At 43.3% G+C, this 26,846-nt stretch overlaps 1 protein-coding gene and 1 long non-coding RNA gene across 8 annotated transcripts in view; one reads left to right on the forward strand and one right to left on the reverse strand.

The window, feature by feature from the left end:
* LOC147757834 (uncharacterized) overlaps positions 1–8,676 on the forward strand; it is a 33,541-nt gene extending 24,865 nt beyond the window's left edge. For both annotated transcript variants that reach the window (XR_015321714.1, XR_015321715.1), the window contains 2 exons: positions 3,225–4,037; positions 5,819–8,676. This is a non-coding gene — a long non-coding RNA (uncharacterized LOC147757834). The remainder of the gene's footprint in view (positions 1–3,224; positions 4,038–5,818) is intronic.
* The window catches only part of LOC111244629 (uncharacterized), a 109,451-nt gene that overhangs the window by 31,164 nt on the left and 51,441 nt on the right, over positions 1–26,846 (reverse strand). For 3 of the 6 annotated variants that reach the window (XM_086980781.1, XM_022791913.2, XM_086980779.1), the window contains exon 2: positions 5,063–5,122. The exons of 1 other annotated variant lie outside the window; for it this stretch is intronic. In XM_086980781.1, coding sequence (XP_086836907.1) covers positions 5,063–5,122 — 60 coding nt within the window. Of the gene's footprint in view, positions 1–1,155; positions 1,443–1,556; positions 1,817–3,708; positions 3,845–5,062; positions 5,123–26,846 lie in introns of those variants that run through there. 2 more of the 6 variants (XM_022791915.2, XM_086980780.1) reach the window with 2 other exon arrangements.

Here is a 26,846-nt window from a genome sequence, read left to right on the forward strand (position 1 = left end):
AGCGCCTCAACTTCACTAGTACGAACACGCTGCAGCCATTGCGATTTATTTGAATAGAATGATATTATCTGCATGCGGTCCTCGCAGCAACACAACATAGCTCCTTAGAAAAAGGTCAAAGCTAGTGTTTTCACCACGAGATGCCTGGCCATATTTCTTCTGCATGATTTTTTTTCTAGCCGATTTTTTTCTCGTTGTTCAATTTTTCTGTAAGTAGAGTGCAATTTCGTTTCTGTTAGCGTTCTGGTTGTGCTTGGGTTCGCTGGTATCTAATCAGCTTCGACCGGTTCGATCCGAGCAACTGTAGTAGGGATCGGTGGTGTTACCCACACAAATACTTCCCTAGTCCTCCAGCTATAAAAGTCTCGATCCATTAGGCTCTTGTTTCTTAATTGAATCCACTTCCGTTGTACAACTTTCCCAACATCACACGTTTTCCGCTTGCCTAGAACGTTCAATCAGCTTAAAATTTTTTCGTTCTTTTCTACAAACCAATGGGGCATTACCGACTGCGTGTCACTACGCGCCGAAATATACGAGCAATATAACGAATAACATCGGCAGTCTCTGCTTGGTAGAAATATGTCACGAAATAGAAAAGGAAGGCAAGCTAAAGAAGATGATCCTTTTGATTTTTGACTACCTGTGCTGTCTCGTATACAACTATGGCACCGTAACTATAATCGTCGCAATCATCGTTGACTTTCTCTTTCTCGGTTCATGTTGTTTGTATAATTTTTACCTCTGAACCTAATGTTCCTGTTTAATAAGATACTGTGCCGGTTTGTTTTGTTACGAGAGACTACCGTGCGGAATGATCGATTTAGAGCAATCTTAGCGACGGCAAAATTAGAAACAAATTCCATTTGTGGTGAGTACGGGTGGGATGTGGGCGGAACTTTAACAACAGCAAGTGATTTGAAGAAGAAGGATGGGGGTACAGGACAAGGCAAACATAGAATGAAACTGCCCCCACATGCGCAGTGCTTACCGCAGCCTTCGTCACCCGTTAACTACGGCACGTTTTTCTCAATTTGTTTTTATTAAATAGCACGCCTTTCTCCTAGCCCGTCTATCCGGCTTTGTAACACCATCTACAGCTGCTGCTTTTATCTCGTTTCGTTCTATCTTTTAGATTTGAGCTGTGCTACCTACCACTTGCGGACGTCTCTCAAATAGGGATTATTTGCATTGTTATGCTTCTTCAGTGTTTCCAGTCTTGGTACCCAGTCTATCCATTCGATCTCACTTTTCCGCTAGACGAGAACGTCATCTTCATTTTTTTTCGCTTTCAATGAGTAACTCTGTGTTGACCCCTTGTCCTTTTCCAGCTCTGCTTGTCTATCAGCAGTTTCTATTTCCGTTCTATACTTAATTGTCGCAAACGCTGTGGCAGCCTCCGGCAATCTCCGATTACTGCTAAGTCCCTGCCACCGTCGGACCTGTTGGAGATGATGAAAAACGTGTGATTTCCGATTCAGATTGAAACTTGAAGAAAAGTTTAAGCCAAACTGGAGAAGAAATTTACCAAGAAACAGAATCCCTATTTGGCTTACGTTGCATTTTGGCCATGGAGAAGTAAGCATCAGACAGAGTCATCAGTGAGGCTAGCTCTGTTGGTCGTCGCGGGTCGGACGGAGTTTTCATTTGTGGGATACCGAAAGCAGCCGGTCGAAAAGGCATATAGAGTGCAGGAGGGACACAATGTATTTTCACTGTGTACGAACCGGAATAACTTTGACGGGCACCGGGTGACAGTGAGGATGAGACGGAAGATTGCTGAAGGGTTGAAAAGGGCCCCAATGACACCTACAAACTGAAACACATTTGGAAGAGAAATGAACTCAAAGAGAAGTAATAACTTGAAAACTGCTGTTTTCCTGGTGGATTATAAAAGCGAAATCTAGGAAATACTAATGCAGTTGCTGTCTGAGCAATTACTAAAGTGTGTATGAGCGTAGAGTGCAATGGGAGGAAAGTTGAATTTTACAGAAAAGTAAGTTAAAAAAAAGCGTGAAGAACGAGGGTCAGCCACTTGTCCATCAATACTAACTTCAGAGGTAAAGGCTGATCAAGAAAGGTTAGGGTACGACAAAACTTCGCAAACGTTAAGTACTAAATGTGTTAGTGTTACTGTATTTGATTTACTTCCTTTATTCGTAAGAAACACCTGACCTTCATCTAATGGCCCTTGTACTTATATATGTATAGACAGGAATCCTTATCGACTTAAGATAGGACTTAGTTAACCCGCTTTGCTGGCAGGCTGACTAGTCATGCTGAATGGTAGATATAAGTATGTGCGTACTAAATGCACGCGACAATAATGAAAATGCTCTGAACAAATCACGTGCATTTGTCACGTAAGTAAGCTTACTTAGAGATTAATTATTAGGCCCTATATGATAGGATCTAGTCTGACCTTGCTTGAATTTGCAGATCTAAAATACCGAGTTGTAGTGACATGTAAATATTACGTGTGGAAGGCAGTCCCTTTGGCAACAGCCATTTGTCATGCGATCTGCTTTCATCGGCGCATCTGTACGTTTACAGAAGTCACGATACAAGTGCCATTGCTAGCCCCGCAGGTTGAGCTGCCGTTAACACCATAATTGATAACGTCACTGTTATCTATATTAACGTTCCAACCTTTAATAGTAATACTTATTTTTCTTTGTAACTTAGTTTGAACTTCAAGTGGCCAGATGACTAGTCAGTTAGGTATAGGTGATACTCCAACAGCCATACCATTAAACTGTCTTTTATTGCTTCACATGCTCAATAGAATTCCGCGAGCCCCCGAAGCTATCACCGGATCGTCGCTTATGCTTTGTCCTTTTCTAGCCAGCCTTCACTTCTAACCAACCTTCTAACGCTGCCAATTGTATGAGTCAAATAGCATTGTTTCTGTGTCTTCCTTTTTTTCTACTGAATCCACGAGGCCGACGCTTTGGTTCGTTCTAGCTTCATTCATGGCGTAACTCCGGAGTTTCCTGCAGCTTTGTGTTCTTCAGTACAGCCTCTAGCTTCACCCAGTCACTATCAGTTATACCGGAGACCTACTGCGGAGCGTCTGGTCCAAGCCATTCGTACTTTTTCCGCTGCTACTGATGCAGCTACTGTTCGCAGGGCTCCGAACACTGTGGTACCCCAGACCTATCTTACCCTTTGAAATGGCGACGCTCTAACCTTTTCATAATTGCTTTTCCTTCCCTTTTTTTCAGCCTCCGTTGACCCTTGTGGACTCACTCACCGAGGACATATCAACTGTCACGCCACTATCCGCTCAGCCGCTTTGTATCGGCCTTTGCATGTCCAGTAGCAAACGGAAATAAAGTCACTTCTAGAGGCCTAGCTTGTTTAAGGTCCAGTCCTAACCGTCAAAACGACAGTTTGCCACAGGTGACACGGACTTATCGGCTGCCTCGGCCTTATCTTTTGTTTGAGATGTCATTTCCCTAAAGGTTTAGTACATTGGAGTTCTGGGCCCCCAGGGGACTCCTGTCTGCGTGTGAGTAGCAGAGTCACTGGGATTTATTCACGCGCCATATGAGTTAGCACAGACACGGCCGGCGACGAGTTCTCTCTCATTCGCCATACTCATCGACAGTCCGGTGGATTTTGGGCATTCCAAAACAAGGAAATTGAAATCTTTGGGACGGAACAAGAAAGAAACGTATGAAAATAGGTGGATATATATGTACTCACGGTCTTGCTGCTGACTGCTTTTACAACTACTAATACTGGCCGTAAGGCTTCAAAAATGAAACGACAGAGGAGTCCTCGGTGAAGTTGACAGCACGTGAATAATCAGCTGACTCTCCGTAAACTTCTGCTTCTGCCGTTCTTACTGCTAATATCGCCTCTACTAGTTTTCGACAGAACAACGGCTGTTGGTGCAGGCTCAATACTTCAGCGCTCCGCTAGCCATCATAGCGGATAACGGGGAACGCTGGGAATCGACCAAGTCGAGAGGGAGAAACCGGTCGATGAATCATTAAAGAAAAATCGTGCAGACGGCAGCGGATGCGTCACAGGTAGGAAAAAAGATGCTTCGGTTAGAAGGTGTCGAGAGCTGAAGAATTTGGCGAAGGCGTCAATATTAAATAATAAGTATAGATAATAGTTATCTTGTTGGCCGTATTTGCTCGAATATAAGCCGCTACTGTATATAAGACGCGCTCCAACATTTAAAAGATCAAAAAAAAGCAAGAAGATAACTCTCAAGTATAAACCAAGCGCATAGGAAAATATGTTTCTGCCAAGTTGCAAATCTGCGCATCTCGATTCTTCACAATTAAAATGTGGGCAAAATGTACGACTTATACGATAAGGTAATAACGGTACAAAAAAAAAACAGAAAGACAATGTTCTCAATAGCAGAAGTTGGAAATCCATGATTTGAAAAAGTGCTATTGGATTAATTTTTAGAAGCTTTTTGTACTTTTCAAGCTTCAATGTATGCAAAATGGCCGGATCTTCACGGTTCTTCATCGTATTTATAGTTTTCATTACTATTATTATCGATTCTTTGCCGTCAATTTATTACCTATAGTATCTACAGAGAGCCACAGACAGACAACGGCCCTCTGTGGAGCGTATCTTTTTTCGTTCCCAAGTTAAATGTATAAGGCAGCATTATAATTAATTATAAAAGTTGGCAGCTAATGAGACGCGGTAACTCGTGCTTGTAGAGAGCAGTTATGTTGTTTTAAATAACCAAAGTATGCGAATAGATAGTAAGTAGAATTCAGTCTTAATTGAACTGCAGTTGGTCCCTGACATCGGTGTTACTTTATTCAAGCTAGCCTCCCCTTGGACTGGGCGCGCGCTAAGCATGGGCCTATTCGAAGTATCGAATGCCCACCTACACAATTCGATACTGGCATACACGATTGTGAATGCAATAGAAAAGACAGTGTGAATTTAATATCGGGTTATCCTCACAACAGTGGCCAATCAGCCTTCATCAACAGACTTTAATTTCTAGTAGTGTTTGCATCCTTAAATAAGCGCTTCATGCTACCTGTCTTGCATTGCGTATCTTCTATACGTTACTCACCATCCAACATTGTGGGTGACGGAAACAGTTGAATTCACCCTGCATCCCTGGCGGTGTATACTGAAAACAAAGTTTCGAACAATCGAAATGGGCGTACGTTAGCAACCATGCTAGAACTGTCAATCTAGGCTCTATGCCCCTTCTGGGTTTGTCGTTAACGATCTGTTGACAATCAATGTTCACTGAAGAGGCAATTTTTATGTGGGCTCGACTGCATTACGAAAGACGTTGTATAGGGAAGAGACGTTTGTATCACGAACGAATCGTCAAGTCAACCAGAAGCTAGGGCCATCGCCACCAAAAGCTTAGCTACGATTACGGAACTGGGGCATTTCAATATATGTTTGAAGCAGTCTGGCATTTTGGCGATTTGAAAATGTATAGACTTATCCATGATTTTGTGTATGTAAATAGTTCTTCGATTCGCATTTTATATGTGGCTCAATAAAGTACAATTTTCCAGTGGTCGTATTGAACTAGTTTTACCCAATGACAATGCGGTGTATGAGAATATGATAAAAAAACTCTTGTAGATGCACGCAGCTTGTGAAACAATCGTGTCCATTTTCAGGCTCACATCATTTTCTATCGTGCTACAGTCCTAAGTAATGCTCGGTTAGACAAAAAAAAAAGCCGTTTTCAAAGTTTTCTTCTTGTTGTATGCATTGAATAGATTTTATCTATTTAACGCTTTAAGACAATACTAGTAACAATTTTTCTCTATTCTTCCACTTTTTCTTTATTTATTTATTCCAGATTCCCTGTCCTGCACACTGTGCTCTATAACATAAATTTGAGGGAAAAAATTTTGTCGTCTTCCTGTACTAGCAGACGCCACAGCCACAACAACAACCGAAAGAACAATCCGAAGCTTTCAAAGGGGAAGCACAAAGAAACTTTTGCGCCCTTAGCCTGACAAAATCTATAGCCGTTTACCGGTGAAGCACAGTCGAATTGGTGTGATGCTCCTGCCTTACTCATGGCTAGCCTTTCTTTCATTCTTTTTCTCACCTCGTTTTTAGTCTCTTTCCTCTTTATTCTCCTGTACTATAGCAAAATAATCGTTCCGATATCAAAGCGGCGATTCGTCTGCTAGGGGAGAGGAAACCGCAAGCGAGATTCAAAACCGGACCGGCGCAAACACGCTCAGGCAGGGCAAACCCCCTCTCCTAGAAAAATAACGGTGCGAAGTAATAGTAAACAAACTGAGCAAGAAAACCGAAAATGCGTTAGAACAGTAAAAGAAGTAGACGATGTGTAAACTTCGCCAGGTAAAATGAGGTATGAAAATGCAGCGGCTTCAGCAAATATCGTAAGAAAACTTGATGGAAAAACACATAGGAACATCACGGGTTGTCGGCGGAAACGGCGCGTGCTTCCTGCGAATGTTTTCTAAAGAAGTCGTGGGCCAGCCGGAGCAAAAGTACTCTAGGATAGGAAAAAAGAGATAGGAACGAGGAAATATTCGGAGAACAAACGGCTGTGCTTCCCTCCACAATGCAGTACCAGCGCTCCGTGCTGTGGCTCCGTGGCAGAGCGTTGAGATTCGCATGAAGTGCGACAATACCGAGGCCAATAGCGAGCCAACGGTTGCCACGAGAAAGGCCGCAATAGTTCGTCCCTGATGTTCTCATTTCACGAGCAGAACCACCTGCATCAATGCTCGGTCGTTTGCTGGCAAAAAAAGAAAGAAAGATGGCGAAAAAGTAGCAAGTTAAAGGGGGAAAAAATTGAGAGAACGGCTTGTGCATTTTCTGCCTTGTTGGGGATGTCGACCTGGTTATTTTTCCGTTGTGACACTTCTGGGTCCGTATGCTGGTAGTGAATATCGCGATACGTCTACGCCGAGTTGCGTGTTGTTTCGTTGATGGTTTCTCTGTTGGCCGCGTCGGCGCGTCGGTGATTTGATCGTCGGGTACTGCCCCAGCAAGCGATTGTTCCTTTTAACAGAGAAGACCTAAGGAACTTCTTACCAACGAGCTCAACCCACCAAGCCGAGACGATTCTAACGGAAAGCCGAAAGCCCATCGACGTGGTCCTATATTCTGTTGACAAAGGGAATACTACCAGCACATTTCCTACTTTCGGCTATATTTGGCTATGCCGGGTAATCGGAGAGATGGCAAGAGCGGAAGAAATCGTCTTGCGAGAAATGATTTTGATGATAAGCCATAAGCACTGGCGGGCGTAGGGGAAGCGGTAACCGTAGTGGCATTGTGTAGTGGGATCCGTCCTGATCCAACATTCGAGGTTAGGAAAAGTAGCGGCCATAAGAAAGAATAGAAGGTTAACCTAAAAGAAACGAGACGATGAGAACGGCAAACTAGAATAAAAAAAATTGATATAAACGAGAGAAAAGTAGGCATTTTAAGCATATATCTCAAACCGATTAAGAATGTGTAAAACGCTGTAGTGAAAAAATTGCTTAGTTTTATGAGCATAAAATTCTATTTTGGAAAGGTAGATTCTCTATTTTCTGCAATGGAAGTACATAAGTGTTTTTTGGAAACGGGTGAAGCAGTTTCCTGAAAGGCATGTATCGCTTAACGTTTTATTGATGGTTTATTTAACAAACTGGTGTTTCAGAATAAAATGTCGAAAATTTTAACTGAGACCAAAAACGAATGAGAGGTGATTTGAGGTCATGGGGAAGTGAAAGCCTGATTCGACAAGACCACTGAAAAGGGAAAAAAAGGCGCGTTTTGGCACGAAGGGTTATTTTTTACCACAAACAAACAGGAAAGTGAACCCTTTCGGAATTTACGAGTCTCGGACCTGCGAGTGCGGACGGGGGGCGAAGTTAAGTATCGAAAGCGACTTTAGTTGCACAGGTTGCCACCACACCCTATCGGTTTTTCTTTTTCTGTATATATTACGCTACAGTTTTTGTACTACAGTTTTACGCTACTTGACCCAAAGGCAGACCCAAATTTAGGGAGTAGTATAAAAGGCGGTTGAAATAGGAATACAGTCAAACAGCAGCTACGACTTCCAGCAGAATGACTCACGTTCCTAACATGGCCATTTATACGACACATGAAAAGATAAGAAATCAATACATGTTAACGCGTGTGGTAGTAAAAGTTAATATATACAGGATTTTCATCCGGATATTGCACAAATAACACCGTAATGTCATTACGATGTTTTGTAGATTGAACATACACACATCTGAAACATGTCCATAAAATCATCCCTTCCATGGTGCTATTCTTTAAATTCCTTCGTGTGACCATTTTTCCCCATTTCGTAACAAAGGCGTTTCCAAAGTGTCCATATCCATGTAATACCAATCAGTTTAACGGCCCAGATACTGCACCTGCCGTTACAAGCAAAGGAGGAATTGTCAGCCGATATAATTACGTATAGGGTAAAATTAAATTATTATCTGTATTTAATAATCGAAAACATCTTTTTCTCATGTAATAAAAGAATCATAAATTCTGTATACTCATCAGATCAACATCATTGATATTCAATTATCTTTATACATAGTTGGGTAAATTAATTAAATATAATCTGGCAATAGCAGTAAAAATTGATATCTTCAATTACTTCAGTGTTATGATTTTCCAATAAAAATCTGTTAGTTAGTTAAAATATTAATTATAATGTATCTCATTAAAACAATAATAAAAATTAAAAGAAAAAATAAAGAATGGTCATAAAAAATCATTTGTTCTCTAATAGAAGAATTTACATACATTATTATACATATAAATAAAAAAATATTATCTAAGACATTTCTATATTTTCAAATTGTTTTCTATTTTTGAATATTAATTCTGGCAATATATTGAATGTAATTCATTTATTGTTAGTATTATTATTAAGAGAGAGAGAGAGAGAGAGAGAGAGAAAAATTATCTGGAGAAAAATTAAATCTTCATTGAAGGTTATAATTCAGAGTACGAGAATTTGCTATTACTAGTCACACTGATCGGCGATCGATTAGTCAAAGGTTTAATACTTAGCAAGCCAAATGGTCCACTTGCAGTTTCCAATAGTATATTACGTACGATATTATCCACTAGAAGTTCTTAGCAGCTAAGTTTCGGCTCGTACTGATTGATATTCGGTGTTCTTATAAGGAACCTGGCGTTACGTGAACTCTCGAGAAGACACTGTAAAGTTCAATGGCCATATAACTTCGATCCGATTAGAACTATCGACAAAGCTTTACGCAACACACTTCCGGCTTCACAGTTAACGACAGAAAGCTGGCTGATGTCGAGGTTACTTAGCTATTTGCTAATCTTTCCCGTTTCCCTATTGAACTATAAAATAATACTACGGCAATTGCAATATTCCAATAACTTCGCAACTTTTCCAGCTTTTCATCGAAACTGTCCCGTCACGTTTTTGTAGAAGCTTCGTTTTGCAATCAGAAGGACCTGGCCGGATCTTCTGTGCATTTTGAAGTACGTGTCGATGGCCAACGAATCCAGCGTTCGAGCTACAATAATCGATTCTGTCTTAACCTTCTAGCAGTAAGTCCCTTTGTGGATGCGCGTTAGGGGTGTCACTACTTAGGTATAGTCGCTGGTTGAATGGTTGACGACTATACCGAAGTGAGCCGTAGCGATTATACCGGAGCTGAGTTCAATTTTTCGCTGCACGACTTTCATGTTAACTTTTGCTTTTTCTTACCTTCTTTTATAGAGAGAGAGGATTATCAATGCCTTAAACCGCGTTTGTTGTCAGTAACCCTCTGCGGCCCCTCGGTAGTTGTTCCCCTCTTAGATACCTTTTTTCTCATTGTAAGATTTGGGTTCTACTCATTCCGATTGAACATCGTGAAAAATTAACAGTAGGATTTTAGCGGGAGTAGTTGAGGTTATTGACGGAAACTACCAGTACGGGAATGGGCTACCGATGAGTCAGCGACGTTTGTATGGTTGTACTTCCACTGTGTTTTTTGTGGCGCGGTGATTGTATTGATAAGGCCGACCGACCCAGTGGCTATGTGCTCACTGAGGCTGGGTGACAATGCCCGTAATCAACGGCGACCGTTTGCATTATATTGGCATTAGGAATGGCAAAGAGGGTTGCTAGGATAGGAGCGTCGTAGCGATAGGGCAGAAGGTCGTTATAGTTATCATCTACCTGAGAAAACGGCTAATTCCGCTCACCGTATGGAATCGGCCTTAATTTTTTCGCAGAATATCCGCGAGAATAATAATCGAGATGCGCTGTCGCCGTTCCACCAATACGGGAACATCAACAGTCAACTACTCGACGAATTGTCGGTCACAGGAACTAGTACGTCTTTGCTTCTCTTCTCATACGAACACGTTTGTACTCGATGCGTATACGAGGCGCGAAACGACTTCAAAGCTGCTTACAGGCAGAGGACTATTTGAGCAAACTTTGTGCTATGGTTAAAACACCAAGAACAAAAAAAGAGTTCATTTCAGTGTGAGTAATACCCCGCAGTAAATGCTGTGACTACTTGCAATCACCCCATGAGTGTGGCCATCCAATTAGAGTATCGAACACGGAGGTCCGTTTCATTCATTTACAACGTCCGTGGCGTTGTCGGCATCGTCATTGACAGATGGCACTCATATAGTTAATAGGCGTAGTTACTGTTATAGATCCCCTTCGGGAGCCAATAGATGATCTTCCTGTTAGTATTGTTCGTTGTTGTCATCTCCTCCAGCCTGTCAGCCGCGCTCACCAAGACCAGAAGCAGCAACAGGAAGAACATAAGACTCGCGACAGACGTTGGCTTGAAATATGGAGTTTATCGTCGTATTATTGTTTTTCTGCTCCTCCTGCCCCCAAAGTAACAGACAGTCGGAGGTGCAAAGAAGAGACAGTATTACCGAAGGAAACACATTCAGTTGGGCAGACCCTTTACCGTTTACGCGTTTATCGTTTCTGTTGTATTTATCATCATCGCCGTTAAATCCCATAGTTATGTTCCATAGTAGGTACGTGCTTGCAAAAATAAATATATAAAAGTAATAAGATAAATATCTTTCGTGCAGAACGAATCATTAATCAGTAGCGATTGCAGGTCTACATCGCTGATCCGTGAGCGGATCGTAGATGGTACTAGATTGCCGATCGCTATCGGCTACCGCTTGCCTTAACGAATCTTGGAGTACGACGAGCATGATCGATACGCGTTATTTTTGTAAAGTATCAACTAGCTACAACTGATCACGGTCTCGAGAAATGCAAGGATGGCAGAACTCAAATGGACATATTGGATCTACTCGCATGTAGACAGTGAATTGTTTTAATCTCTAGATCGAAGTACTCCAAGAACTTCTGGTAAACTACGACAGGTAAATTGGTCGAGATACTTATCCTCGAACTGGCCATAAGAGATTCGCTTGAATGCCAGATCCACGCTGTATACTGCTTCTAGACAAATCGTTTGCCTACTTTCTACAGACAGTACATATATGTAAAAAACACATCTGTTTGCTACTTCCCGCAACGAATGTTTGGCGCCACTTATGCCCTACATTACCGAACCGCGATCAGCAGCGCCATATCAATCGGACGTAAGCGTCCAACAACCATCTGCTCTCACCAGTTCCCTACGGTAGCATTTCTTATAATTCGCCTGTGTTTTTCGAACTTTTTTCGTGCCCTCACGTGTCTCCTGTGTAGTCGTTCAGATATGCTTATACAAATGTGTATGCCTATGTAGTTCGCTTGTTATTTTAGGCTTCATCTAATTTGCTAAAAGACCTGCGTATCATCAACTTTTGTGATCGAGCCGAAAAAGATTCTATGTCAGTACCCAAAGACCTTTTCTGCACTGTACAACGTTCTCCCCTATTTATCTAGGCTGCGTTTTGTCAGCTGCTACTGATCTTGGCATCGTTCCCATCTCGACAGCAATCTCATGCACATATTACTTATAAGTGGCCACCATCGTGTCATAATTTCCTTCGACCCATACAATATAGGCTTAGGACACTTTTGCTTCGAAAACGGGGGGGGGGGGGGGAGGAGAAGGGAGGCATAAGGATGGTGCCTTAATGGTGTCTTGTCGTACCGCCTGTCCTGGCAGCGAGCCAACTACATGCTTGGTTTGGCCGCTATTGGCAACAATTACAACCACAACAACAAAAGCAATAGTAGTGGCAAGAACGACAAAGCTTTGACGAGACTTGTCGGGATTCACTCTAGTAGCCTGAATATTTGCGCCATCGGGAGGGGGGGGGACTTCTTGGCATCACTATTATAAGCACCATTCGCCTTTTACTTTTGTGCTGCATCCTTCAAAACCCCACAGACCGCCACTTATCGACACAACACGTGTGGCTTGGCTAGCGTAGTCGGGGGGGGACGGTCGATATCTCCGCGACGAGAGGGGATGCATTTCATTTTTGAAACGAGGCGGCTGAAACGAAAATGAAAAGTGTAAAGCAATAAGGCCGAGCTTCACCTCAAATCGTTCAGCTGGACCTTCTTTTCATGTGACTTCAAAACGTGTATACGATGTTCCTTTATGAGCGAATCTCCGTCTTTCTGGAAGCCATGAATATTCGTGTATGAATACTGCGACAACCTCCCTCATTGTTATTACGACCGTTGCGATAAAGCAACGCTGAAGTTGGCTTACTACCCAAAACGGCATGAGGAAACGAAAATGGGCGAACATTTACCCATTGTTGAGGTGTCGCTAATACAACGCCGCACGTTCCTATCACAGGGCAGAGAGCGACGTCCAATGCATCACACATGCATATAGATACATAATACTAAAAATCGATTGTAGTTATCTGATTCAATAGGTATAATAAGAATAATAGTTAGTAATAACTATTATTATATTATCCTCTCTAGTCTATACGATCGAAACAAACCTTTCCCGCAGTTAGTCAGCCATTAGAAGAAAGTACGCCACAATCTTCTTCCTTTATATAACTACAAGGGCTATCGCTTTTACTGATAGTCTGTGACGAGTTAATGCCACAAAAACACAACTAATCACGCAGTGAGAACCAACATCAATACAAGATTAACCAAAGAAAAAAAACTTCTTGCGACGATTGTCCAGTATAACGTAGCGATGAAACTGACCATTGTGTTTACATGCAGGTATCAATACAGAAATTATCTTTAAATTGAAGCCAGAGACGACATCGAGTCAGTGAACGAACGTTACGACATTTACAGCAACCCATTAATGCCTATTAACACCTATGACGGGCGTGAATGTCTGGACCTAACGTACATAGACGAGAAGGCATTGCTTTACGTTCCTGTTTGCATCCCGACAAGCACTCAGGATGCTGTTATCATGTTAGAGTGCTGGTCCTACCTTCTGAGTACAGCATCTCTTGTATTCTCTATGCTTGACATCGCTTTCTGACGCTCCCGTTCTCAAACCTTCCTTAAAGCCTTTGTCAACGTCTCCGCTCCGCTAGCATCAATCAACGCAGATACTGGAGGTACTTCGATGGGCGAACGACAATTTACCACCTTGCCAGTATTAGATGACACAACACCCAGGTAAATCAATACAAGGCAGAAACTCTCTTGGCCGTCCACGAGTAGCTGAAAAGGGGGGATTACTATCCTGACCTTTTTTTTGCGCTAGTTATGATTAGGTAGAAAGCAGCGGTAGAACTGCGGGCTGGTAATGGTTGTACATGGTGACTATGCATTAGAAGCACGAAAAAACAAATGTCTCGGTGGTCCACGATACGTTAGGCATCGGCAATAAAGTTGAAGCTCATAAAAAAAGAGAAAGAAAAAAGTGAAGATAGATAAACCTTGAACAGCGTCGCACGAGGTCGAGTGGATTCGCCATGATATGGTCAGTGCCTCTGGCATAGGGAAAGGCTGTGTCACAGGAAGTACTTTAACGCACAGGGCTCTTTGTTAAGTTTTGAACAGTTCTATGTCCAATGTGCTTTTTCGGAAGAACTGAAAACACCTATCGACGATACTTTTCCCCTCAACGGATAATGATGTCTGTAGCCCAATAGTGATTAATTCTGAATGTTAACTCTAGTACACTATAAAATGAGCGGACGTATTGTTAATCAATTTTGGTCAAATACTACCCCAATGTATGTCAGTACAAAGGACTTAACTGCTTCGGAAAAACCGACTTCGTCCTCACTGGTAGTGTTACCTTAAATCACATGGCTGCGGCTGCCTTACGCTCGACTCGTCATATCAGCGTAAGACGCAATTGCGAAATAGGACTATTTGGCACACAATAGACCACGTGACTCTTCTCTGAATGCGTTCAATATCTTATCTGTTTCGTACTAAGATATCATGATAACGATATATAGGGTCCCATTGGTTTTCTACTCTTGCCTACTCTAAAGTTGACCCTCAAGGACGCCTGCAACTCGTGTCCTCAGCGAGACATTATCGTTTTTCTATTTTCTGGGACATTAATTAATATCCTTCGCTAATGAGCTTTTCCATCTATTTTCACCAGAGCTGGTGCAATCACTTGAATGACAACGCTACCTTGGCTGCATTTTCGTATGTTGATCTTGTCGATCAATTAACGCTTTCGAGGAACAGAACCCTGTGAGATACCCCCCCCCCCTTTAACTTTGATATTGCCTGGTTTCCATTCATCCTAACTGTATATGAAAGCCGACCACATCAGTCACGATGCTCCGTTTGTCAATAATTCGTGCTTTTTTTTGCTAGGCTTCTGTTCGGCTTGCATGTTCTCCAAAGATGCTACTGCATCTTGCCATAGTAAATACTAGAACAATATAGTGATCTTTGTGCTCTGTCTTTCAGTCTGCTTCTGGCGGGCTAACTAGGTTCATTAAAGTGTCTTGAGGTCGATGCTTCTAGTGCACACGCGCCATCTTAAGTCTTCGCACTCCCCCCTGGCATGTAACGGTGTGGCTTTTGGCCAAACGATAAATTACGGACAAAATATGGATAAGGCTTCTAGTATTTACAACAAAAGCGGCAGCACCGCCGTAGCGTCTGCTAGTGCTGAGCTAGGCCTAGGGGGACAATATGTTATGAGTGTGTTTGTCTGGTTTTGGGTTTGTACGCCACGTATATGTTTTTCTGTTGGTGTGTGTATTTCCCTGTGTATACATTTGTCAGGCCATCATGTCAGGTAGAACTGCAAGACTTGCCAATGCCAACATAGCCTAGCAACATAGAAGCTAAGCGGTAGCCGCCATACCAGGACACATTGTAAGCAACATGGTGCCTCAAGGGCTACCTTGTTTCTTACGGGGTAAAGGGTCGTCACCCCTATTCACTATAGTCATAAAACTATGGTAACGGTACAGACAGCGGTCGGCTACTAAGTAGCGACGACGGCCAGGCGGGCAATAAGGACTTGCAGAAAAATCGACGATCAAACCTCAGCCAACCGCCGTGACGGTATGACTAAGGAATGGCAAAACCCAAACAGGACCCGTTGTAAGATGGAGCCCTGATCAAGAGATTAAGACCGCCAAGATTAATGGCGTTATGCACTTAGGCATAATGGGGCAGTTTGGGTTCCAGTATCGTGGTTGTTGTTATTCTTGCTGTTATCGCTTAAACAACACCCCGATTTGCTTGGTTTCGACGTGCATCTTCTCTAGTCGCTAGTTCAGCGCTTCTTGCAGAGTATGTATAAGGAATCATCTAAGTCATATGCTTTCGACGGGAAATATTACGATTCGCTTTATTGTACTATGCATTACTCTATCTAGGGACTACTGTTAGCGATAGTGGTGTTTAGTGAACCAAAAATCTTAATGGGCAGAAGGAATAACGGGTGTATGCGTTAGGCCACCAGGAAAATAGAGAAACTATCTAACTTTATTCTTCCTACCGCAGTAAGCAGTTGGGTACGAAGTGCCTCAGTCGACTCAATAGGACGTCGTTCTGCTGTTGCCGTCCTTTCTCGTCCTAACTAAGGCAGCCGCCCAAAAGCATCCACTCAAAAGCCTCCCATTCAGTGGAAGTCTTCAAAGGCAATATCATGTGAGTGATTGCTATGACCGCCTGTTGACAACGCTTACAAATGCACATGCTGGCGATCCCGGCCCCCCATGGAAGCCTCCTTTTCTCTATTCTAGTGACAGAAAAAACGAAGGGAAGCTACCTTGAGCTCGGAGTTCGCTAATGAGTCCTATAATAAATCCATCGACTAGCACTAACGACTAAGTGGGATAATACTCAGCTGTGCATTATGTGAAATGACAATATGTTCTAGCCACTTCCGTCGTATGTACGGCAGTTCTATTCGGTAGCCAGCCCAGTATATCTGCTATGGCGGGCTCGTAACACATTACACTAGAACTGCTTGTTCATGCTCGCTACCATTACTACTTGCCCCTTCATTTTGCTTTTGTATGTCTGCGTCCTAGTTCGATATCCTGCCTCGCCTCTATCTCTGCTACCGCCACCCCGCCAGACTTCTCTCTTCATTACGGTTTCAGCGTCACCCTTGCCCATGCGCCGACTGTTATTGCCAGAGCTGTCGAGTTAGCCATCGTCGGTCGGGAATTCCCTAATAAGCATTAGCTGAGTTCAAACGGCGGACAGTGGTAATAATATGTTCGATGGTATAGCTGCCACCAACGCATCACCATTATCGCTGCCGGTGTGAGCGGTCGCTGCTGATACCCGGGATGGCGGCATAGCTCGGTCATACATGGGGTAAGTTGTCGGCCGGGAACAGTGGAACAGGTTGGCGATGAAGCAAAGATAAACTTACCAATGCAGAGAAAGCATTGCCTCTCGGGTCTTCGGAGCCATGAATGGAGCTGAAGACGAAGCAGCGACTTGAGAAAAGGCTTCTCCTGTGGAGTCGTTGCTTAAAATTTTTTCTGTGTTTCACGTAAACGCGAAATGCAGTAACGGTAGAGAAGCAAAGTCGTGCTCAATATAAGACGGGAGACGACCGTAGTTCAATCATGTTTGTCTTTCTGTTTTTTAACAGGCTTTTATGTTATCGTTTTGTGTTTGGCATCGACTCCTTGTGGCTTTTCGGTGAACAGAGGCCTGCGTCAAATGTGATTTTTTGACTGTAGATTATTCTCGTGTTCTGTGCTATGGCAGATGGGTAGTCAAATGTTACTTAGCTTGTTGAATCAGTTAGAGACTATTGGACAACATGCATTAGTGAAAACACGGCGGAAACGTACTAAACAAGCTGAAATAACGGTAACAGAGTATCCCCGCGAAATGTAATTAGAATCCCTGGTCGGCTAACATCTTTCCGCGAAAGATTCGAGGTAGTACTAGGATGGCTATGACAAACTCTAGAGTGGACAGCAAAACAACTGTCTTGGCTCTAAGTACAATAGAGCTCAGTTGTATATGGCCGATACTCCTTTCTCTTTAATTAAGAGTAATTAGCGCTATTGGAATTGTCCCGTCTTCCGAAAGCAGAACATCCGAATGTAACCTGGGAGGTCTGACTGTAGGCCCATATAAAGGAAACGGAATTCCCGTCATTGTGCAATAGTGAAATTTTTTCCCACTATACATCGGGACACGTGAGGCAATCTAGGTTCGACGCTGAGCGTAACCAGGTCTTATTTGACTCTGGAAGCGGCCAGTCATTCGAAGCAAATTTTAGGGGCAGGATCAGAAGTAAGACTCGAAGAACTGACAAGAGAGGTCGAGCCTTGTTATGGACCTAAATGAATGTTTGAAGGATTACCTCCGGTACATTCGTTCACTGCTTCAAACAACTGGCGGCCTAAATGAATCTTGTGTCTATGCTCGATACATAGACCACCTCTTTGCTATACAATAGCGTTAGCACTATAATATCAGACTTTGTCAGGAATCTGCATCCGAATAGACGGCTCATTTCATTCAAATAGAAACCACCTTTAAACGTATTTAAACATCTATTTCACTTGAGACTGGTTTCAGACAAGCTGGTTAGCCGTTAGTTGGCCAAGGCATTCTCTATGGATCATTCGCAGTCGTCAGTGGAAGCCGGTGACCACATACGCTTTTTTTGTTCGTACTCTTTAACTGCCACTATTGGTTACGTCCTATGGCATCGGTCAATGCGCAGTCCATCCTGCGAACCACGATGGTGTCTATGAGCTCCGGACTTCTCTAGCACAAGTGTACAGAATACTCACACACTCGGATGAATTTCGCCATACGGCTTTGTGTAGTCCGGTTAGATTTCTATACCGACCAGATCGGGGTCAGTCATCGGTAGCTATCAGGTCGAGCTCCTCTGATACTTCTCTCTCTCCGCAGGTAGCTCTCAACGCAGGCTAAATGATCGTGAAGTTGGTATACCTGCATAAATCACCAGGCGCCTAATAATAGTATAGTCATTGTTGCAAGGAGCTGTTTACCTTCCATACCCTAATAAGCAACTTCGCTCTCTTCAGCGATAGGACGCTATAGGAGTTTTCGCCAATTTCCACTGCTGTTTGGCCAGCAAACAGCAGAAGGGAAAGGGTTCAGCCCGAAAATGGAAAGAATAAAATCGATCGCACAATTGTTGAATCAGCGCAAGAATTAGGGATAGACGTAAATAAAAACAGTGGCGGCAATATCATGCATTTCTAGCACCCCTCCAATTGTATGCGATGATCGTCAGCCATATTTGACCGCGAGGGCGTGCCCATACATCAAAGGCAAATGTGCACTTACAAGCCCCACAGCCTACATGCTGAGGGATCAACATGGCCTCTGTTCACCACGTGTGTGGAACAACGTCTGAAAAATGGTGCCGCAAGCAGATTCCAGCGGAATCTTGTTCGCCAACTAGAATTCGGCACGCTTCGGCTAATTTATAGTTGGGGGGTCGGTGTACATTGGAAAGGGTTGACACGAAATGGTGACTGTGCCGGAACGATAGAAAGGTGCCCGCTGGGTAAATGCCAACACTCTCGCTAGTGCGCCCGTCTAGGAGACGCGCGAGCTGTTGAAGCGAGACGAACGTCTGTCGGTTCAGCAGTCGTTCTTCAAGTGAAAACCGCAGTTAGATTTGGAGACAACAGCAAAACCGTTTATCGATGATGAGCGGTCGCGGGACAATCGCGACAAACGGAGGCGGTGCAAAGGTCCGAAAAAGGTACAACGAGAAAGGGCGGAAATCGTCTGTGCATTTACTGCTTCACTGGTAATGGTAGACGCATGCCTTGCCAAGCGTTAAAGGTCTATGACCTATAGTAACCTAAAAGGGAAGCTGAGAAAATAGATAGTGACAACTCGAAAATTTTATTTGGTATAGTTACATATGGATCAAACTGAGCACTTATTTGACCAAGAATAATATATACACATATATATATATATATATATACGTGTACATAAATATGTATAAAAATTAAAAAAATTCAAAGCTTATTTGTCTTTGACAAGCACGCGCAATTCCATGTAAACAATAACCAAAGCATGCTTTCTTTACATTTTATCCAAGCATATTTTGATGACTAAAGGATTCCCTTATTCACAGTTCATAGATAATCGGGTTTATAAGATGTGCAAAAAATTCGAAGGAGATAAAGGCCTAGTAAATGAGCCGCCTATGTACGTCCCTCACCTAATCGTACTCTCACTTTCGAAATGTATATTTTACATTTGAATTTTTGTCTCGGTGGTTTACATATTCTGTAATCGGTGGCAATTTTCTCCCCGCCTTAGACGCGAACACACACCATGAGAACCGTGGCAACGCCTCATGGGCAAAACACGACTATGATGCCCAAAAACATTTGTATTAGCAGCGGGTTCGCATTTTATGTCGGCGTCGTAGTCGTCACCGCTGTCTCCAGCCGTGTCATCGATCAAACAAGCTAAATAGCACTTCGTCATTGTTGTATTTTTTCCAGTGTCGTGTTTGTATTGAAACGGCACCGTTTTAGTGGAGATTAATGTTGCGCGGTTTGCGTGTGTCTGCATTGTATAGAAGGACGAGTGAACAGAATTGTTGTTGCTGGCCATTTGTTGTTACTTGGCAAAAAAATATATAGACGTTGGAGTAGGGCGTCGAAGTCGACGGCCTTGTGACGAATTTCCTTTGAAAACGTTCTCTAAATACGGTAGTCGTATCGTTTCGAATAATTGAAAAAAGTACCCATCGTTTTTTTCAAGTGCTATGCTACCCAAAACCCCTATATCAGTGTGCTGTACGTGCAGGCGGTAACGGCATCTATCCGTACCAAGAGGACTGACCGTCTTCGACCTTAGCACCCAATCATTGAACGATATCGAGTCTAAAACGAGGGCACCTGGGGTTGACCAATCGATGGGCAAAAGGGTGATTCTTGTTATCAGACTTAAAGTGCCCTTGTGTTATAGCCATCCCGTTGCTGCCGTTGTTCGGCGACCCAGTCATCCCAGATTTTCTTTGAAAAAAACAATATCTATTATTGTCCTGAGATATGTTTTTGTGACATTTCCGTACGTAAAACTAACGCTAGTCACTTGTTCCATCACCTGTGTTCTTGGTAATGTCGTTCTTTATTTTCTTCTCCCGCTGCCTAGTCCATCCGCGTCAGTGCGTAGAAACTATGTACCAACACTTTCTAAAATCCACGGTATACAGATATACAGCCACGGCTGGAGGCAGCTACGTATAGCTACGCAGACTAACAGACACTGACGTTAATTGTTATCGATGTCACTTTAAAATCTTCTCCTCACTGGCTTCTCCCGCTTGCGCTCTGACCGCCATATGCTATTGTAGTTACTGTACGTGACCCATCAGGGGGGCTGCGTAGCGATTTGTCTACATTTGATTTTTCTTCTTTCTTTGAATCTTCAGACTCTAGACGATTCGTGTTCGCTAACTTCAATTTAATCGTTTTCAAAGCATCGCGTCCGCTGATCTACACTTTGAAACCATTCAAAGTCCGTAACTGAATTTACGCTTAGGCCTTCAAATAGGCTCAAGCCATACGTTTCCTAGTTGTTGGACTCCAAATTTCGTAAAAACCCAGGCCGTAACAGGTAGAATTTATACTTATCGATTGCTCCTGCAGCTCGCAAATCGCTTTATTCGTGGTCGATTTAACAAGCCAGCAGCTTTTTCTTCAGTTTGTCCTTCTTAACTAACTACATAACACTGCACGTGACGATGCCCGAGCAACGGCTGTTGTTCATTGGCCTTCTTAAATTCGTGCGTCGCGTAAAGGGAGACGGGATGAAGTTGGACTTGCCGCAGAGTCGGGATTGGGAGCACATTTAGCATCAAGGCAAAGTTGGGTATTGAGATTGAAGCAGAGTTCGGTTTATGGCACAATTAGGGTTGAGGCAAAATTGAGGAATAAAGAAAATATGGGAGTTCTGTACGCGTTCAATGAATGATGGACGCGTATTCATTTTAAAATTGCTTTGAGAACTTCACAAACTTACCATTTACTGACTTCTTTGGTTTTAATCTGCTTAAGTAAGTGTTATGTGTGCTGCGATTCCAGCCATTATCGAAGTTACCTTTTCCCACATGTGGATTAGCGAGCGCGGAACCGTGTCAGCTACGAGAAAGCGTGCTTGCACCCGCTACTTCTTTATTGGTAATAGTGGGGAGTTTAAAGCTGAATGAGCGATTTCGTATTTTCTATGTCTTTTTTCATTCAGAAGGCAGATATCAAAAAGGAGGGTCTGCTAGAAACGGCCTGTCGGAAACGACCGAACCGAAATGTCATGACAATGTAAAGCAAATGCTAACTGACAAACCCCTGAGGACATACTTGTATTATATATTATTGACGAAAAGAAGAGGCCTGTTGCTCGAAGGTGGGCCTTTTTTGCAATGCCAGTACAAATGAAGCGATGTGTTTGACTGAATGGGCTGTAGCGTATGGCGTACACGTACGTAAAAAGCGAACATTTGCATACGCACAAACGCAAAACAAAAAAACTTGCTAGGAATTATGCTTATTGAATAATACAACATTCAAACAAAGCCAAATGTATATGTGGATATATATGCAGATATATGAGTGTGCATGTACTATTTCCCGAATGGTTCTGAAAAGCTTCTTTAATCGAAGGGTGCTCCAAGGAAAAAGACGTAATTCACTATGGAACCATTTTTTTCCTCCAGAAATAAAAGTGATCTTTAGGCGGATTCCCCAATTGCTTCCGCTGTTTCTGTCTGCCTTTTCTTTTTTCATCTATTCAATCTAAAATCAGTTCTTGGCTCCTAACAAAATATAATTAGGTTACTTTGAAATTTGTACATAATACGGGATTAGCGGTTCCGGTCATAGTAGTGGTGGCACACTCGATACATCAAACTATGTATGCCAGACACTGAACGCAGACGCCTGACGATTATTAGATCATGCAAATCGTTTCCGTTCTATATTTAACCTGTAGGGCTGTAATTTAGGAAGGTAAGGAAAAAAGAAGGGTTATGATATAGCTTCGTTGAAATCGTTCACCCCATAAAAGTGTATTTTTCGAAATTTCAAATACACGTACAGGACGTCACAATCGATGACTTTCGATTTCTTATAGCTTTATAGTGGACAGGTAAACGGCTCATGCTGGCACAATCATCTCAAGTCCATTCACTGATACTGTCAGAATCAGGCTTGTCGGACCCAGTTCGCGCTCGTTCAGCAGAACGATTCGTAATAGGCTTTATTAGCTGTTTTTGACCTGTGTATCTCTGATCGTTCTGTGGAACTGTACACTCCCTGCCAATGCCTTGTTATGAATTGGCGCAAACGATGCTATCGACCATTTAACATGCATCCCGAACGGTTCCTAAGATTCATAAGCAGAAACTACCCTCGTTGCAAACGAGCATATGGGCAACAGTGTCCATTCGCCTTCGTTTCGATCTTGTCGTTTTTAAAGCGAACAAAGAGCCTGTGCGATTCTACCAATCGTTACTCCCATTTTCGGTGTAGAAGGCAAATCTGAGGCTCAGGGACCGTAAATTGTTCACAACCGGTAATGTCTAATTGCTTTTTTCCATCTTGTGGTCCATTGCTCTCCTATTTTCGAGATGCTCCTTTGCCGTCTTCTTTTTTTTGTCTTTTATTTACAGTCAAGCGCTCCATTCCGGTCAAGCGAGCCACGTGTAAAAGCATTAGTTTCTCTCCTTTCGTTGCTGAAGCGCCGGCCGATAGCAAAATGCTTTCCACGCAACCTAAACTCCGAGCACCGTGGAGTTCGAGCTCTTTTTAAACCCTTCCAATCTTCCAAAATCGACTCGAAGCGTGGTAGTACCCGAACGTCCCCTTCCGCTTTCGCTTCTTGCAGCGCTGCCACTTTCTGACTGTTAACCCACCGCCGAGCTTGGTTAGGTCATTCCGCTCCACGCCCCCATGAACGCTGAATTCAGCTTCATCCACGTAGTACGATCGCGATGCGACAAACCGGCCATAAAATCTCGGCGGTGATCATAGTGGCGGCAGTATTACCGGCAACGTTTGTAACAATTTAGGCAATTTTATTTTAGAGGATGTCTCCACCACTCTCAAAATGCAGCAAGTAACAGCTTCCCTGTAGGGTTGGTTTCTGAAGAAAGCATCTACATGCATCCTCCTTTATAGAATATTGCTTAATTTGGGTGCTTGACTCCCTTTCGACCAACTGGTCAACAGCGGGCCGATTCGCGTTTATTCAGCTTCAACTGATGCTCTTGGCAACGCTGGCGCCCCCGTCCCTCTCCTGCGGACAAACTGTGATCTCAAGGTCCACGCGGGCTGCGTAGATACCACATGGTCTGCATCCTGGCGCTCTTTCTCCTCTGCCCTCTCTTATACAGTAGCGTATGTAGCTCTTCGTACAAGAAAGGTTCCGTAGGTTGCAGCAGCCGAAGAAGGCGAGAGGAAATACGGCGATACGGGCCGTGTAAAAGGGCTTTCTAGCGGGCAAATTTTGCAAGGGAACGAGGGTCAGCCAGCAGGCGATGAACAGACGAAATGCCAAAAATCAGAGGGGAAGAAACAAGGTCAGCCGGATACAGAAAGGCGGGTGGCCGCAGTGAGCTCTTTGCTAGAGACGTTAAGCTAAATGCGAGGGGAAGGAGAAATTCGGAGCAACGTTGCCAGACAACAAGTCTCTCTGTTGCCAAACGAAAGACGCGTTTGGGGTAAGACGGGTGCCGGGTTCGAGCTTTCCAGAGCGACCTAAGTACCAACGGATGACGCATTTTGAATGAAAAATCATTTCATTATCGGACTATGCCTACGGGTGGCTGCCAGCGAATCCGCGTACTTGTGAGTCCAAATGTGCTCTGAGTTTAACAACGCCTACAGAAACATAGAAAATCCTAGTTACCCATCATCATAATTTTGTGAGCCACTTAGACCTTGTGCGAAAATATTGCGGTGAATCATAGTCAGCAGCTTGTGCTACGTAAACACATGAGTATAGAATTGTTTTCATGGGGCTTAATTGTTGTGAATAGCTGGGTCTTAGTCTGCGAGGCGAAGATGAACGGAGGTGGCCAGGAGTATAATATAGTTCGATTTGAGGCTCACACCTGAAGCTTCGTATCAAGATTGTGTAACGTTGACTAATAATGAATACGAAATAAATTGCCCTTGCTCAAATCTTCCCAGCGCCATGTTCGACAGCTTAATGTGGAAGTTCATTCGCTTGTTTGTCATTTAGACAAATACGTAATTTTCTTAGTTATACGTCATATGCGTATTCGTAATGATATACTAGTGGACGTAATAACATTACCGAACTGTGGCCATATTCAATTTCGTTACTTGATGAAGTTCCAGCTCAACTTAGAGCCTACACACAACCAACTACGTTTACCATTAGCAGAGTCCTTCCTCAGAAAGAACTGTTGTCGACGGAGGCCTAAGCGGAAGCGGCGGATTGGCTATTGCAACGTATACGGATTACCTACCAGCAGACACATGCTCATCGGTACATATCCAGGCACAGATAACTACAAAATGTGCTCTCCAAATCTACTTGACAGGCCGATCATGAAACAGGAGAGCGATGCAAACACACTGCCGCTGGCCCATAGAAGCCGACTAACTTTAAGTGCTCAAACAAACTAATCTTTTGGCCTTTCTTCGCAACAAAAACAAAACATTAACGATCGCATCGCATCGGCAGCGGTTACCGTGCTCCCGACCATGACCGCCACCCGTAACTTAAAGCACTACCTGCTACGACACGTGGAATAGAAGTTGTATACTGACCTGAGTCCAGTAAGCGGTAAATAATGCTGACGTTGAAGGAGGACGGGCGCAAAGGATAGTAGTTCTCTGTTCGGCCAGCGGCGGCATTACCAGAGGACACGCCAGCAAGAAAATGAATTTACTCCAGACTCCTTATTTTCTCTTTAGCTGGCTAGCCTTATTGTCGACCAGCGAACGACTGTCTCCTATAAGGCCATCTCTCCATTTGCTACTGCTGCTGATTTGGCTGCCGTCGTTGTTTTTGTTTCTATTCGCGAAACCTGGACGAGTTTCGGCGGATGAAGGTACCGAGTCCAGTAGTTTAGTAACGGTTAACTAGCCATCTAATTATGTAGGTAAGTAAATAGATCTAAGTGAAAAGCACCGAGTTTGAACTCAGTGGAAGCAGAGGAAAAAGAGACTGGAGAAGGGCGACTATTGATTCTGCGCGCGCAAAAGCCCGTCCAGGAGGCATGGGCTTTCTGTACACTCTACTGGTTCTGTCGCGCACTTTCCTGGGACGCGGCCGTTGCTAGTTTGAACAACAAGAACGTGGGCGGTAACTCGGTCGTGACAACTATACAGCACATAGATGACGCAAGGCAGTTAGTAGAGCGATGGAGCCAACAGCACAGCTTAGCCAGCAAGAACCTAGCTGGCCAATTACAATATTATTGAACGCTCAACGAAAGATGACTCGAAGGGTAACGAAAGTACTCTAAACAGCAAATGTGCTAAGAAGAGCTATATTTTTGAATAGTTGGTAGCAAAAAATTGCTGGAAAAACTACTGACCATTTAAAAAAACACGTGACAGCGTGTTTTTAGCGCGCTTACAGCTTACCATGTGAAGAAAATCATCACTAGAAGAAGGCCGTAGTATAAACCTAATCCAGACGGCTATCATCTCCGAAGATTCGTCCACCTTCGATGTGTTCAGGAGAACATTCGAATCACTCTCTTAGCAGCTATGGCCACTGCTGATCCTTTGAATTTGTTGGGTTGGCAAAATTTTCTAGCTGATTCTCGTTCCGTTCGAGGCAGTACGCTGAAGAGGTTGTTCGAAGTGCAGCTTCGTTAGCTACTTCGGTATTGTCTAGTTAGTATATTGCAATATGAATTCAGTACAATGTGTGCATCCGAATTAAAGTCCAAGGATACGATATCGAGGAGTCCTATGTTTGTTTTCTTCAGTTTCCGCAATGGTTATAGAAGGGGCCTCGTGAGCTCATATCAAGGTCGAGCCAGCTGACGTCAAAGACTAGTGGAGAACAATGCATAGGATCAAGGAGAATTACTGTCGAAACCACACAAGAAGGTTACACTTATCATTCCTGTATTGAGCGTTTTATAAAGGATATCGTTTAGATTTGTCTCAGTTACGATTACGCCTTAATATAGAGCCTTAAGCTTATGTCTTGTTGTTGTAGCTAGTCCTCTTCCAATCATATGTACTACGTATAGCTACATGAAGGCAAATAGGGCAATCTGTTGTCGAGCCCGACCTCAACCTTCATTCATTGATCTCGACCCTTCCCTGTCTAAAATTCCGATGTCCATTTGCCGATTTTAATCTTATCATTATTATTTTATTAGTGCTGCATCACCTTACCTATCACGCGGTTCATGCTTGACACCAAAACCCAATCAGGAGGCTGCCACACAAACTAACTAAATAGTACGAGAGTACATTGTACAATATCTTGCAAGTACTAAACGAGACGCATTCGTTAC

This window comes from Varroa destructor, unplaced genomic scaffold (assembly GCF_002443255.2).
Source record: "Varroa destructor unplaced genomic scaffold, Vdes_3.0 BEIS01000002.1, whole genome shotgun sequence".
NCBI lineage: Eukaryota > Metazoa > Arthropoda > Arachnida > Mesostigmata > Varroidae > Varroa > Varroa destructor.